The 13,700-nt window shown below is 44.1% G+C and overlaps 3 protein-coding genes across 5 annotated transcripts in view; 1 reads left to right on the forward strand and 2 right to left on the reverse strand.

Annotated features, from left to right (window-relative positions):
- Positions 1-4,538, forward strand: part of qpctla (glutaminyl-peptide cyclotransferase-like a) — an 8,145-nt gene extending 3,607 nt beyond the window's left edge. The window contains exons 2-7 of the mRNA XM_005742134.2: positions 1,276-1,422; positions 1,497-1,790; positions 2,110-2,271; positions 2,673-2,772; positions 2,855-2,971; positions 3,343-4,538. Of these exons, the coding sequence (XP_005742191.1) occupies positions 1,276-1,422; positions 1,497-1,790; positions 2,110-2,271; positions 2,673-2,772; positions 2,855-2,971; positions 3,343-3,488 (966 nt within the window). The 3' untranslated portion in view covers positions 3,489-4,538. The remainder of the gene's footprint in view (positions 1-1,275; positions 1,423-1,496; positions 1,791-2,109; positions 2,272-2,672; positions 2,773-2,854; positions 2,972-3,342) is intronic.
- An 80-nt stretch (positions 4,539-4,618) lies between these two features.
- six9 (SIX homeobox 9) lies at positions 4,619-7,884 on the reverse strand. Of its 3 annotated transcripts, none has more exons than XM_005742132.2 (3): positions 7,427-7,884; positions 5,946-6,106; positions 4,619-4,923 (listed from the first exon to the last, which is right to left on the reverse strand). In XM_005742132.2, the coding sequence occupies exons 1-3, from the start codon at positions 7,811-7,813 to the stop codon at positions 4,758-4,760; spliced, it is 714 nt and encodes a 237-aa protein (XP_005742189.1). In that variant the 5' UTR covers positions 7,814-7,884; the 3' UTR covers positions 4,619-4,757. The 3 variants fall into 3 exon arrangements, with proteins under 3 accessions (XP_005742189.1, XP_013768609.1, XP_005742190.1); XM_013913155.1 differs by having other exon boundaries at positions 5,922-6,106; XM_005742133.2 differs by having other exon boundaries at positions 4,796-4,923; positions 6,002-6,106.
- A 2,884-nt stretch (positions 7,885-10,768) lies between these two features.
- Positions 10,769-13,700, reverse strand: part of six5 (SIX homeobox 5) — a 7,840-nt gene continuing 4,908 nt past the window's right edge. The window contains exons 3-4 of the mRNA XM_005742191.1: positions 12,824-13,694; positions 10,769-11,716 (exon numbers count right to left, since the gene is read on the reverse strand). Of these exons, the coding sequence (XP_005742248.1) occupies positions 11,040-11,716; positions 12,824-13,694 (1,548 nt within the window). The 3' untranslated portion in view covers positions 10,769-11,039. The remainder of the gene's footprint in view (positions 11,717-12,823; positions 13,695-13,700) is intronic.

The following is a 13,700-nucleotide window of genomic DNA, read 5'->3' on the forward strand; positions in this document are numbered from 1 at the left end:
GCGCAGCTGGAAACACTTCCTGCAAGTCGAGCTGCCCGAGAGTCACAGAATTTACAGAAAATGTTATATTTTTGTGATTTATATCGTTATCGGACGATAGAATTCTTATATCGGGATATGAGATTTTGGTCATATCGCACAGCCCTAGTTGACAGTTGCCACAGTGTTCTTAGGTTTGAAAGCCTTTACCCAAATGTACCCTGGCAATTCTCAGTCCATGGCAATATCAAACTCAGTTCATTGTGGACAGTGACACTGTGTCTCTCTTCCACAGCATGTCTTTTATCCTGTCTTCCTTCTCCCACCCCAACCGGTTGCGGCAGATGGCCCCGCCCTTCCATGAGCCTGGTTCTGCTGGAGGTTTCTTCCTGTTAAAAGGGAGTTTTTCCTTCCCACTGTCGGCAAAGTGCTTGCTCATAGGGGGACATATGATTGTTGGGTTTTTCTCTGTATGTATTATTCTAGGGTCTAACTTACAATATAAAGCGCCTTTAGGTGACTGTTGTTATGAGTTGGCGCTATATAAAATCAATTGAATTGAATTGACACTGGCGTTCCAGCAGTTTACACTTATTCCTGAACATCTGAGGATGACAGTTTGAGTCTTCTTCCAGACTTTGGAAAAGTGGTGTGACATGAATAAACTGTTGATCTTGGACTCTGCAGTTGTTCAGAAATGGCTCTAAGAAACCTTCCCAGCTTATGTAAATCTACAGTTTCTTTGACTTTCCCATTATTCTGAATATTGGTCAGTACAATGATGAGTGCTGTCAAAAGCAATCTACCAGATGTAGTCAATCACAATCACTGAAGAAGTACACTGTGCATGTAAACATTTGACCACAACTGTATTTTTGGGGCCCTCCTAAGAGGTTTTGGCTTTCCACCGAAGAAAACCCATGAGGACTGTGCTAAAAACATTTTTTTTTTTTTTAGTAGGGGTTAATTTTTCTTTGGCTTAAATACAGTTTTCTGTAAAACATTGCCAAAAACAACAGGAAACTGCACAGACTTGTCCTTAGTAAGGTAATGCAGACTGTTTGCCTGAACTGTGTGTGGGCTAGTTTTGCTTTGGGGCATTGAACCTTCGATAGTCAAAGGAAAAAAAACATGTTGACAAAATAGTTAAATGGAGAAAAGGAGGTGTAATATAAACACTGGAGGAACTGAATGATCCTTTAAACCCATCAGAAAGGACGTGAACCTCTGGACCACGAACATGTGGAACGTCCCATGCTCGTGTTTACAGACTGTTCTTTTTTCCCTCTCCTCCAGCTGTCCCACAAACCCAGTAAGTGCTCTCCAGCTCAGATCCGCCGTCTGGCCTCTCAGGTGGACGGCACTCGCCTGTGGGAGGCTCACCTGCGGCCCATCCTGATAGAGCGCCTCCCAGGCACGCAGGGCAGCCTGTCTGTACAGCAGGTGGGTGTAAATATTTATAGCTTCCTCACTTTTACACATTCCCCCCTCATCATTAACTCCCTGCTCCACTTCAGCACATCACCTCCACCCTGTCCTCGCTGTCTGCTGGCTGGTCCATAGACCTGGACTCGTTCCAGTCCCCTACGCCTCGAGGCCAGGTCACTTTCGCCAACGTCGTGGCCACTCTGGACCCTTCGGCACCTCGACGGCTGCTCCTGGCCTGCCACTATGACTCCAAGGTGCTGCCTCCAGACCCGCGAGCCCCGGAGAAGGTGTTCCTGGGGGCCAGCGATTCTGCAGTGCCCTGCGCTATGATCCTGGAGCTCGCCACCTCTCTGGATGCCCAGCTTAGGTCATTCAAACAGCAGGTGGGTTTTGTGTTGGCTGAATTTAAGCAACAGACAAAGCAGATGCTGACAGATGTGGTTCCCGCTCACGATGAAAAGTAAAGGGCTGAGATGCTGACGAGAGTCTTTCTTATTGTGTTGTTTCATCCCTCTGCTTCTGAGGCCGCAGTACTGGGGAGAAAATGCTGACTCGAGCACTATCTCTCCAGAGGGCTGTGATTTATGTAGTTACCGTAGAAACACACACTGCAACAGCACTGCAGAAAGAGAAACTCAAGCCCTGCTTTTTTTTCCCCCTCACAAATTTGATTACCTCTGCTTTCTATGTTTTTCCTCTCAGAAACTTCCCGTAACTCTCCAGCTTGTGTTTTTCGACGGCGAGGAGTCATTTGAAGAATGGACCGCCACCGACTCACTGTACGGCTCGCGCCACCTGGCCGAGCGCATGGCCAACACGCCCCACCCGGCAACCTCCTCGCACGCCAGCATGCTTCAGGCACTGGTGAGGAAGCTGCAAGCAGAAATATGTTTCCTCTGTGGTCACACTTACTTCCTGAACCAGACGCGCTCCACGCTGTCCTTCAGTTTGCACAGCTTGAATCCAGCCACGCTTTGGTCAGTCAAATCTGAAAAAGTTTCCACCTCAGACTCAGCTTCATACTTACATCTACAGGCTCTTAAGGAGAATAATGAGCCTTTTTAAGTCAGTAAATATTCAAAATATGAAGGTAAAATGTGCATAAACTCATTTAAAAAACATTTTTGCACACAAAGGTCATGAGAAAGGATTATGAGAAGGTCAGGTGAGAGGGTCATGGAGTGACCCTTTGACTTACATTAACATTTAAATTACTCTGATTAAGACAAATGCCAGCTCCCGTCTCTCTAACTTCATCTCTGCAGGATCTCTTCGTGCTGCTCGACCTACTCGGTGGTCCCGATCCGCTGATTGCGAATCACTTCGATAACACTGCACGCTGGTTTGACCGCCTGATTGCTGCAGGTAAGCGTCCACCGTAACTCCTCCACCAATCCTTGAATCCCTCCTGAACACTTGTAGACCCGATCTCTGCCTCCTCCTCCAGAAAAGCGGCTCCATCGACAGGGTCTCCTGACGTCTCACCCCTCAGAGCAGACCTACTTCAGGAAGGATGTGTATCTCGGACCCGTGCAGGACGACCACATCCCCTTCCTTCACAAGGGTAGGTGGGAACCAGGAGTGTAGCCTGTATACCCACCCCCTGACCCCTGCAGCTGGAGGTCATCCCTCAGAGTTATTATAGTCGAAGCAAGCCACAAGACACTTCGATTAGGACTGCATCAGCGATGCTTTCCATGAACAAAGACACTGGCAGTCCTGCACTGGTGTATTTGAATGTTTCTTTGCCTCGTTCGTGTAATTACAGTCAATCCGCAAGGGTTAAAATTTAAGAAGTTCAAAACAGGTATTGAACCTTTTAAGCTCAGTACTGTAGCACATGTCTGCCTCCAGGGATTTATCTCCTTAAAGAAGAGAAGTCACTTTCTTTAACCCATGCTCAGTCATCATACCTGCCTTCGTGTCTCTGTACAGGCGTCCCCGTGCTGCATGTCATCGCCACTCCCTTCCCACAGTTCTGGCACACACTGGAGGACACGGAGGAGAACATGCACCGCCCGACGGTGGAGAACCTGACGAAGGTCATGGCTGTGTTTGTGGCGGAGTACCTGGGCCTCTGAGCGCTGAACATAGATAGCAACGGTCCGAACAGGACTGGCGATAAACAGCGACGTGAGGAAGAGGAGAGCCTGGTGAAATTAAATAAACTGGAATCTGAACTTTACCAAAGACGTGTATCTGCTGGGCAGTCCTCGGGTTCACGTGGACAACGAATTGGACACAGCTGAGCAAAGTGTGTGAAGTGGATGGTTAAAACTTTATTACTAATACACATGCTGGGGAGCATCATACCTGAGAAGCAGCTGGGAAATGTGTCTGTGACTCTATATTAATGTTTTTGTTCTGTTCCTGTGAAAGAAAAAAGCCTTATTAGCCTTATTGATGATTTAGCCTGTTAATAAGAGATGGAGATGCTCTTCGTCTTCTTGAGAGGGACCTGTTGTGCTCGTTTTCAGCTCCGAGATTTTTCTCTCAGACTCTGCTCAAGTAGTTTTGCATGATTTACTGATCACGTGCAGCCTGAAACAAGCCTCTCCTTTTAAACTGAGCTCATTTTGATTGGCTGCCCATCATAAATAATAGAATATCTGCTCTCAGTGACATCATTCAGAGCCAAGTGTAGAAAAAAAAACTGTGAAAAAGCATTAGAGCACTCTCAAGCTTGAGCTTTGGCCATATGTAATAGGAGCATCCACAACTGTAGCCGTTTATATATACATATGAAAGGAAACCAGCAAAAGCACGACGGGTCCCCCTTTAAGAACGACCTATGACGAGCGCTGCTGCTGAGGACGCTTTTCGTAGTTTATCTGTGAGTACCTTCTCCTGACTTTACCTTCACATCAGTGAAGATCCTCATGGCCTTGGCTGTTATGAAGTGCCAGCAAGATGAAAATCATGAAGATGAAGATGTTACTATGGTAAAAGATCACACCGCAGTGATTGTGAAATTATTTTATTCAGGTTCTCTTACAGTTTCAAGACATTTCAGGAAGTCGTAAACACTGAAAACGCTGTCTCCTGGTTCAGTGTGTAACCTTTGGGTATGATACATGTGGGTGCAGTTTACCAGCATGTACCCTTTAATAAAAATAATTCCCTGATCGTTATAAATGTTTTGATTTCATCTGTGAATGCAGTGTGGAGATGCACCTTTATGCCACACCTGTGATCCAGTCTGTTGGCTTTAATCTCCAGACGTCTGATGTCTGTCTTGTGTGATATTCTGTAAACGTTTAAGTCTCTGTAGGGGATCTGCTAGGTCTTGTTTTGGTAATAAACTTTCAATGACAACAGAAATTATGATGATCTATCAACCACTGGACAGCTTAAACATCTTGATGCCCTCCACATGTGTGGTGCAGTGGAGGAGGCAGTGGATGGAAAAGGGGTGGAGGTGGTTCGCTGCAGCACTGGGGACTGCCTGGAGGTGAAAGGTCGTTGTCAGATGATGGGTAGGCTTGTTCTGAAGGTCCTCGAGAGCCTGTCTGAAAACTGAAGGATCATGAGATTTAGAAAAAAAGTACAGATTAATGTCTTACTGTAGCCACAAGGTGGTGCTATTATGCAAAATTCAACGCGTGCGCCACAGTGATAAATTCTATTTACGGCATGCCAGATTAAAGTCTCCTTAAAGCGTTTTGTAGAAAGTAAAACCCAGTTAAATGCTTCGCTTCACATAGATGTTTTTTTTTCTAGTTTTAACAGGGGAAAAAATCGTTCAGCCATTTGCTTGTTTTTTTCTCACAACGTTGACTCGAAATTTCAGAATTATCAGTGAACCCTATCACTGTGCATGAAATACATATTAACTAAAATACCAGTTTCTTTAAACTGATATGTACTGCTTATGTAATTTAGTTTGGTGATAGAAAAAAAAGCTACTGGAAAAAAGGAGGAACTATTTTATGCCCGACTATAAGGTAAGAGAATCGAGTTAGCTTATGGTGGCAATGTTTTAAAATCACTCGGCGATTTTTTAAAAATCGGTTTCTTAACGAAAAGTATAAAATCAATGATTTCTGTAAAGACCCTATTCTATTCTATTTTAAGTAAAAGGTATGAGTAGGTGATTTTTTTTTAGTCATTAATTTAAATTATTACAGAAAGCACAAATCCCGATTTTTATTGCTTAATGCTATACGCCAACGGTTTGTTTATTCAGTGTATCCATTCGCTTTCTGTGGGCCACTGATGGCGCCTTCCATTAGCAGTCGCAATTTCCCTGTTCCCAGTCAGACGTTTCACCTGCACATACACTCAAGTCTAACCTCCAATTTGACAAATCAGAGAAACCCCAAACTACGATTTAGCGATCCAGGATGGCAGCAGTGCGCTTAAACATAAGTAAAACTGCGTTTTCTTTCCTGTTTTTCGTACGTCGCTCCCAGCTCCGACTTTCGAGGTAACTAGACGCGTTCATCACTTTTTATTATTAGTATTAGTTTACATGGGGGTTCTTTGAATGATAAGAGGACAGCAGTTCAGCTTACAGCGACCTGGTGCCCTTCACTGACCCGGTAAACTCCGCTATGCGGTCCCTCTGCCGGCGGTTCTTGAACCAGTTGCTGACCTGGATGGCGGTGAGGCCGGTGGCTGCTGCTAGCTCCCGCTTTTCTCGGGTGGAGGGATACGGCTTACGGTGGTACCACTGCCTGAGGATACTCCGAGATTTTTCCTGTTTGCAGTTAAATAAAATAAATAGTGAAATCTGGACATTATTATCAGAAGATATGTGAGCGATCCAGAAACTGTAATAGCATCTCTTATTAGCTGACGGGCCATGTGCATCTGTGTCAGGTCTTTTTCCTATTTCTTACACACATGACTTTTAGATACCTTCCTTCTACTGAGATTTGTTTTTGTCTCCACATTTTCAGTTTCCTCATTTTTTAAAGCACACATTGCACACCCTGCTGAGCTAAACCTTTCGACTAATTGCAAAACCCCCCCAAACCTTTTATGCCTGTCAAACTATTATCTTTGGCATTTCTCATAGACTGAACTAGATTGAAGTGCCTAAAGATACCCCTTACATGTAGACAGCACTGGTCCATCCTTGAGTTAGGTCAGTGTTAACTGGTTCCAAATAACTAACCATCCATTCTCTTCCACTTATCCTTGTCAGGGTAGCAGGAGGGCTGGAGCCTATCCCAGCTATCACAGAACAAGAGGCAGTTCACCCTGGACAATTTGCCTAACCCCACTAACTGCATGTCTTTGGACTATGGGAGGAAATCGGAGTACCCGGAGAGATGTTCAATCTCTTCTTGCTGTCAGGCAACAGTGCTAACCACCACGCCACCGTGCCGCCTTCTGAATAACTAACGAACACATTTTTTTAAAAAACAAAACCCATTCCTCTGAAAATATTTTTAATCCTTGTAGCTGACCTAAGTGAAACAGCAGCCAGTGTCCAAAGAAAGACTTTGAAAAAGCTTCAGAAAACCTAGAGAACGATTAGTCAAGACCACTTTAAAAATTACAAGTTCTACTCCTTAGAAGCAAAATATAAAGAAATTAGGATGGCTCGAGATTTGCATAGCACTGTATTTTAAGCCGAAATACAATGGCATAGATGCAGCATGCTCCATAGAAATGCTTAAATTAAGTATGTGAGTAAAATACCAAGTTACATCCCACTGGTCCTATAATGCTCTGAACCAATAGTTTAAGATTAATAATACTCTTTACTCACCAAAGCAGGGTGGGACAGTTTATATTTACATATAATTAGATTCATTACTATAAAAATACTTGAAAGATAATGTTTTATGCAAAGCACAAAAATATAAATTATGTATTTATACTATAGAGGTCACATACTGTATTAAAGATGCAGTATTCCTCAGATGTGATAGTACACGACTTGTACATAGTAGTATTAGTAGCCCACAAGTACACTATGCTCCACTTCAATCAGTGCCAGTACACTACTTGATTAAATGCAGCTCACACTTCAGTTACTTAAAAACATGCAGTTTTAGTGTTTGCCTACCTTGAAGCAGTAACTGGTCTCCTCTCCGTCCCAGATGGTGTTTGGTAGAGGAAATTTTCTCCTCACGCGGTACTTCCCCACAGCTCCCAGGGGTCGGCCCCTCTGCCTCTCCGCTTCTATGTAGTGGGCTTGCAGCCAGAGCTGCTGCAGGAGCGGGTGGCTGCGTGCAGAGAAGGGGAAGCCCTCCAGCAGGGTGTAGAGGTCTGAGAAGCGCCCTTGGTGAAAGGCCACCGCGGCTTTGGCTTTTAGCACGCTCTCAAGCTCCCCGGGGCACGAGGAGGAGGAAGCAGGAGGAAGAGTGCGGAGGAAGCTGGCGAGACGATCTATGCAGCCGCTCTGCAGCAGGACCTCGCACACGCAGGTGACCTGCTCTGCTGTGAAGATCATAGCTGCATGGACGGGTCCTGAGGCGCAAGGTGAAAATATCTTCTCAGGAGAGCGCCAAAGCCTTCCCTCTATGCCCTTGTGTGTGTGGATGAACAAAAACTAAGTAAACTGCATGTGTGTGTAGCATTACTCATCATACCCCGGCACAGGTAACCTGAGACCATCAGGGCTATCATAACACACCATGCATCCCCTCCTTCTCTTGTACAAACACATGCATGCACAAGCTCACACACATTTTGGTCTGACTTGCACGCAGAGTCAGAGCACGATGGTTTCTCAGTAAAAGAACACATTTGAATAAAATTTTCTTGCCAAATTAGAAGCAAAGGTTGTCACCCCCCCTCACTCGCAATAATCTACAGTTCCAAAGTGTGGCGCATGAGGACATCCACAATAATCAGTCTTTTCTGTAAATGTAGTTTATTACAGTATCATGTAATATAAAAAATAGAATGCATTTGAGTACAAAAATGAGAAGACGAGGCACAAATGATCCCTTTGAAAACTCAGAAACAAAAACAAAGCAAAAACACACGACATCTTTGGTTAAGTCTGGAGTCATGAATGTTACACGTCAGGCTGGAGAGTGAAAACCAATCCAGGAACATGTGTGCGTAAGCCATGCAGGCTTTAATGTCAACATACTTTGGTAAGAAATGGCTAATATGAACAAACACAATGAAAACATTTTCCTTTACCCCCCCCCCAAACAAATTTCAACACTCAGCTAAATTCAGGTTGATTTGTCCAAGCTAATGTCCTGGAAGCTGAGCTTGGAAAACCTCACGTTACAGCGTGAATTGATAATGAACATTTCCTATCCACAGCTTCTCCTCGAGGACTGTTTTAAAAACTACTAACTGATTGATGCATGCCTTAAATAGATTAAATGAGACCAACAAACACACACACATTAATGTAACTATACGTGTTTTTCTGATTTTTTTTTTGTACCATAATTGGCCAAAGGTTTGACCGCTTACCTGTGTTATGACAACAGAAAGGTCACACAGCTTTGATCGAGCTGTACTCAAAAATTTAACAATATCTCAAAAACACGAACCACAACTTCCTGATTAATCTTCTTGGCTCCTTATCTTTCTGTGTCACTCTTACTAAGAGACTGTGAAATGAGTCCGACCGCTGTCATAACACCGTGGCAGCGCAGCGTAAACAATATGTGAATGAAATGTGCAAAATATACAACAACAACAAAATAAAAAACACAACTGAACTATGACCACACAACCAAAAAAAGAAAAGACACGTTTGTGTATCACTGAACAAACTCATTCATAAACGTAGACACAAAAGAATCCATATGAAGTGAATCCAGGTATTTGGTTGAGTACATAGCAAATATATATATAGCACGTTTTAGTCAGAACATCAATAACATCAAACGTGTGAGCTTTAAAATAAGGCACTTATAAGTATTAACATGCTGAGATGTTAACAGGAAACATCGCAACATGTTTTAGTGTAATGCTCTGCTGTGCTTCCTTTTAAAAGCTCAGCACAGCTTCTTTTTATCTCCCAAGAGTACTGGCTTTAAAAAAAATTACACTCAGCCACTGTGCGACATAGTGTCTTATGAAGAACTAAACATGCATTGCATAGAGTATAAACCCTTTTATTTCCTCCTGTTCTATATATAGGTTTGTTTGTTTGTTTAAACAAAGGTCAGGCAGTGCTGAATCCTGGAAACTGCAGACAGTTCAATGATAAAAACAACACTACTAACGTGTGGTAATAAAATACTGTCATATAGCCCTTTCAGCTATAATCTAATGTTTGTGTAGATTATAATATTCGCTATATTCCTGGTCAAACTCGTTGCAACTGGGCAACAGATTCAGCCATGCTTGCCCTTAATCACCGACTGTGTTCATAGACTTAACTGACAGAACTGGTGGTCTCGATGTTCGGTGGTCAGATGTTCGGAGGGTGACATCCTGCAGGGTGGGATGAGAATCCGAACCTCTAAGTTAAAAATAAAAGTCTCCACTGTGGGTTTAGGGTGAGTTTGTGTTGTTGCTACAAGTAGCTACACCCTTATTCACTAGGGATTGGGAAGATTTTTTATGCTGGATGCTCTTCCTGACGCAACCCCGAAAGGGATTTGGGTCTCCACCCAGAATCGAGGATCGTTTATTTGTTAGGTGAACCTGTTACACATGTAGGAGTTAAATTATCCTGACGAAAGTGTGGAAGAGGACTGGTGGATGGTGAAAATATGGTGGACTGGTGTGGCGCGAGCAGTTAGGCAGATGATCCAGTTGTTTTGAAGAGAGGTGAGTCCGACTGTTCTGTACACTTCTACTCTACACTGTGAGGAATTAAATATTAGGGATACTTGGGGTGGTAACTGGAAGAATAAGACCATGAGATGCAAGTCAGATTCTTCAAAGTTGGAGACAAAGTGAGAAGGAGCTCAGAGGAGAGCTGCTGCCCTTCTGCTTTAAAAAGAACCAGCTGAAGTGGTTCAGGGATCCGACCAGGACGACTCCACGATTGATCACTGGAAACAGTGTGCTGTTGTTGCTGGCTTGGGAATGTCTTGGTTTCCTCCTGGAAGAACTGAAGTTGATAGCTGCTTAGGCTACTTTCTACTATGACCTGGTCCAGGATGAGTGGGAGATGATGGATGAAGGGATATTGCTGGAGTGTTGGCAGAATATATTCAGGCTGAATTCAGGACAGGGAGGGAACCATTTAAAGATTTTTCCCTTTTGAACAGTGTATCACTGTTGTGGATCTATATCAGAAACCCAGACGTAGTAGAGCTGAGTTAGTCCACAAAACCACAAGAAGGATCCATGACCCCTGACCCCATGACTCACAAGTCTTGGTCTAACATCAAGACTTGTGAGTCAAGCAGATTAATCCTTAAATCATCTGTGCGGATCTGATCTTTTTATAAAAAAAAAAAAAAAAAAAAAGTAAGGCACATACTGATTTTAGTAAAAAATAAAATAAAAAAATCTTAATCCAAACTGAGAGGAGTAATTGAACCAGCAGGTGAATAATCCCATTCATAATAAAGAGAGCTGGAAAATTTCCAGCTAGCACCACAATGGCATCTGGTCTGCTGAGTGAGAATTGCTGCTGTAGGTTATAAAAAAAATATGGTGATCTTATATGATGCATGATGTGGGATAAAAATGTTTCAAGTCATCCAAACAAGACAAACAGATCTGTGGTGTTGAACCAGTTTTAAAAACTATAAGCCCAGCTCGTCATCCACAGGGACAGACTGAAGCTGAGTAAGGATTTTTGATTCTCCATCGATTTCCTCTGGATTCCCAAGTGGCGAGCTGGCTTCCACATCCTGCTCTGGAGAGGGGCTGCCCAGGAGCAGCGACTCCCCACCAGGTAGACCCAACAAGGCTGGGTCCACAGGTAGGTCCCCCTTGGTGCGGACGTCAAACAGAGTTAAACTGGCTGAAGTGGAGAGGGGCACTGGGCTCCACACTGGCTGGGGCATTTGGCTATTTGGTGTCACTCCAGTGTACATGGGGCTGAGCGTGAGCATGCTTTCTGGAGTCAGAGCATTCTGCGTTGTCGGGGTGGCCGTTGGGTCCAGCGGGTGAGGGGAGGGGATTGCGTGCACTTGGCTGGTTTGGATGGGAGTCTCTTGAGCACAGTATGGTGGAGATGAGCTGATGAAGTTCAGGGGAGATGATGCGGCGAGGCTGCTGGGCGTTGGTGTTGAAGGCTGTGAGACTACGGGAAAGGTAGAAGGGTTAAGAATGGGGAGCACTCCATTTGTAGAGATGGTGGAAGCGTCAGGGACTGGTTTCAGGGGCAAACTGGTGAGCTGAATGCCTGCTGGGATGGTCAGAATCAGCTTGCCTTGCTGGACACTCAGGTAGGGGCTACCACCGAGGAGAAGGTTACCTATGAATATGAATGATAAATGATAAACTGGCAACAATCTAAACAATATAACCAGATTCAGCTGATATAAAAAGCAATGGGGCTATATCTTATAAGTGCATGCAGCAATCCAAGTTATAGATCAATACTTTTAATGAGTGTTTTACAGAATGGCATATATATATATATATAATATCATACAGAAACAGAACATGTTTCTGAAAGCATTATTTTCTTTTATGTTTGGTTTTGTAGTGCTATCAATGGAAAAAAAACAAACACTGTACTGATAAATATTCCTCAAATTTTCCCAGGTACATACTAACATGCTGGTAGGTGCTTATATTAAACATGTCCAGTGTTGCACATAATGAGGTCAGAGGATCTGAGCAGAACCACAGGCTTCAGATAGCTTTTCATACTGTTGGCTTTGGATGATGTTATTTAGAATGGATATTCCCTCATGCGGTCATCTCAGCCACACGGCAACCTGCTGTTCAAACTTTTATTTATGAATGGATGCCAATCAGAATCAAATAGATTCAACTTTTCCCCCTATAGAGACGACATTTGAGGACCTCCCCAGTACACCCAATGATAAACTTTGATACCTCAGTATATAATAAAGACGTAGTTTGATGACAATTAGAATAGTTTCTGGGTTTTTCCAAGGGTAGGTGGGTAGCAAAATATTAATCATAACCAATTCTGATTAAGCGAAAAATGTCAATGTCTGCTCGTCTTTGACTTGTGTGACATGTTGTTGATTATTTGCAAGACAAAACCCCCAAAAAACATGTCTGTCATTGTTTTTTCTTTCTGCACCACATAAACAATCAATGATGATCTATTAATCAATAATTAAAAAGATTTTTTTGAGTCCTAAAACATTCAAATGTCTTTGCGCACTCTTTCTGACCAACAGTAACTTCAAAATTTTCACCTTTTCTGACTGTAAATACAATCAGTTCATGTGAATATGAAAAAGAAGTCATGTCTGAGAAGCTGGAAGCAGTAACAAATACACACACATAGATATATGTATATATAATTATTAATCAATAATCAGTTAATTTTCTCTTAGTTCTGGGTGCTACATTTTTTAAATATTTAATGAATTGAGAGTACCTGGAGGGGTAGAGGGTAGCTGAATGATGCCGGAGTTTAGGAGCTGCACCGTAGGGGCCGTGCTGGCTGGAGGAGCTACGCTCTGAATGGGCCTCAGCTGGTTTAACCTGAGAGGAGCCTGTGGGACCCCTCCAGCTGCAGGAGCTGAAGTGAGGATCTGTAATGGCAGACGGGCAGAAGGGATGGAGATAGAAGGACTGGCAGGTACCACCTGTGGGAAAGAGATGGTGGAGGAAGTTTGGATGGAGGAGACTGGTACCAGCTGGGGCACAGAGAGTGGGACGAGCTGTGCCGGTGTGCCACCTTTGGCCTGGGGGACTGGGACGACTTGTGTTGGGGAAGAGATGGAAATAACCTGCGGTGTCTGGATTTTGCTGGGTGTACAGTTTGTGGTCTGCTCCCCCAGTTGTTGCATCACGTGCTGAGGGAGCTGGCTGTTGTTGAGCGGTGAGATGGAAACTATGGTTGTGGCACCTTCAGACATAGCTGCCGAGGCTTCCTGTTGCTGCTGTGCCAGTCTGTTTCCTGTGTTCAGAGTCTGAGGGGTTTGAAATTGAGGCGCTGGTGAGGTGAGGGGGGATACTGGGACCAGCTGAGGGCACTGGGATACCTGGGCTCCCGAAGAGTGCTGAACCAGGTGAGATACTGGTATACCCTGGATGGAAGGCACAACCTGGGGCAGAGAGAAAACCTGAGGGGTGCAGTTGCTGGTTGAAATCACAGAGCTAGGAGGGTTGAGGCTGGTAGAGGGAGCAGTAGCAGAGATGCTATACTCCCCTTGCTCCCCTGCAGAACTGGAGACAAGCATGCCTGCAGATGACAGAGACGCTGGGAGGGGGAGGGAGTCCTGGCGTTGGTGGTTTTGTGTTAAAACTAG

Source organism: Pundamilia nyererei, unplaced genomic scaffold (genome assembly GCF_000239375.1).
Source record: "Pundamilia nyererei isolate P.nyererei 1_Seehausen unplaced genomic scaffold, PunNye1.0 scaffold00117, whole genome shotgun sequence".
Classification (NCBI taxonomy): Eukaryota; Metazoa; Chordata; class Actinopteri; order Cichliformes; family Cichlidae; genus Pundamilia; species Pundamilia nyererei.

Bases quoted from the DNA above. Each gene is read 5' to 3' on its own strand.
- six9 (XM_013913155.1), bottom strand. From the start codon at position 7,813: ATGATCTTCACAGCAGAGCAGGTCACCTGCGTGTGCGAGGTCCTGCTG. The intron at 6,107-7,426 runs GTAGGCAAACAC...AACTGCAAACAG, and splicing joins AGACCAGTTACTGCTTCAAG to GAAAAATCTCGGAGTATCCT. The intron at 4,924-5,921 runs GTAAGCTGAACT...ATGATCCTTCAG, and splicing joins GTGAAGGGCACCAGGTCGCT to TTTTCAGACAGGCTCTCGAG.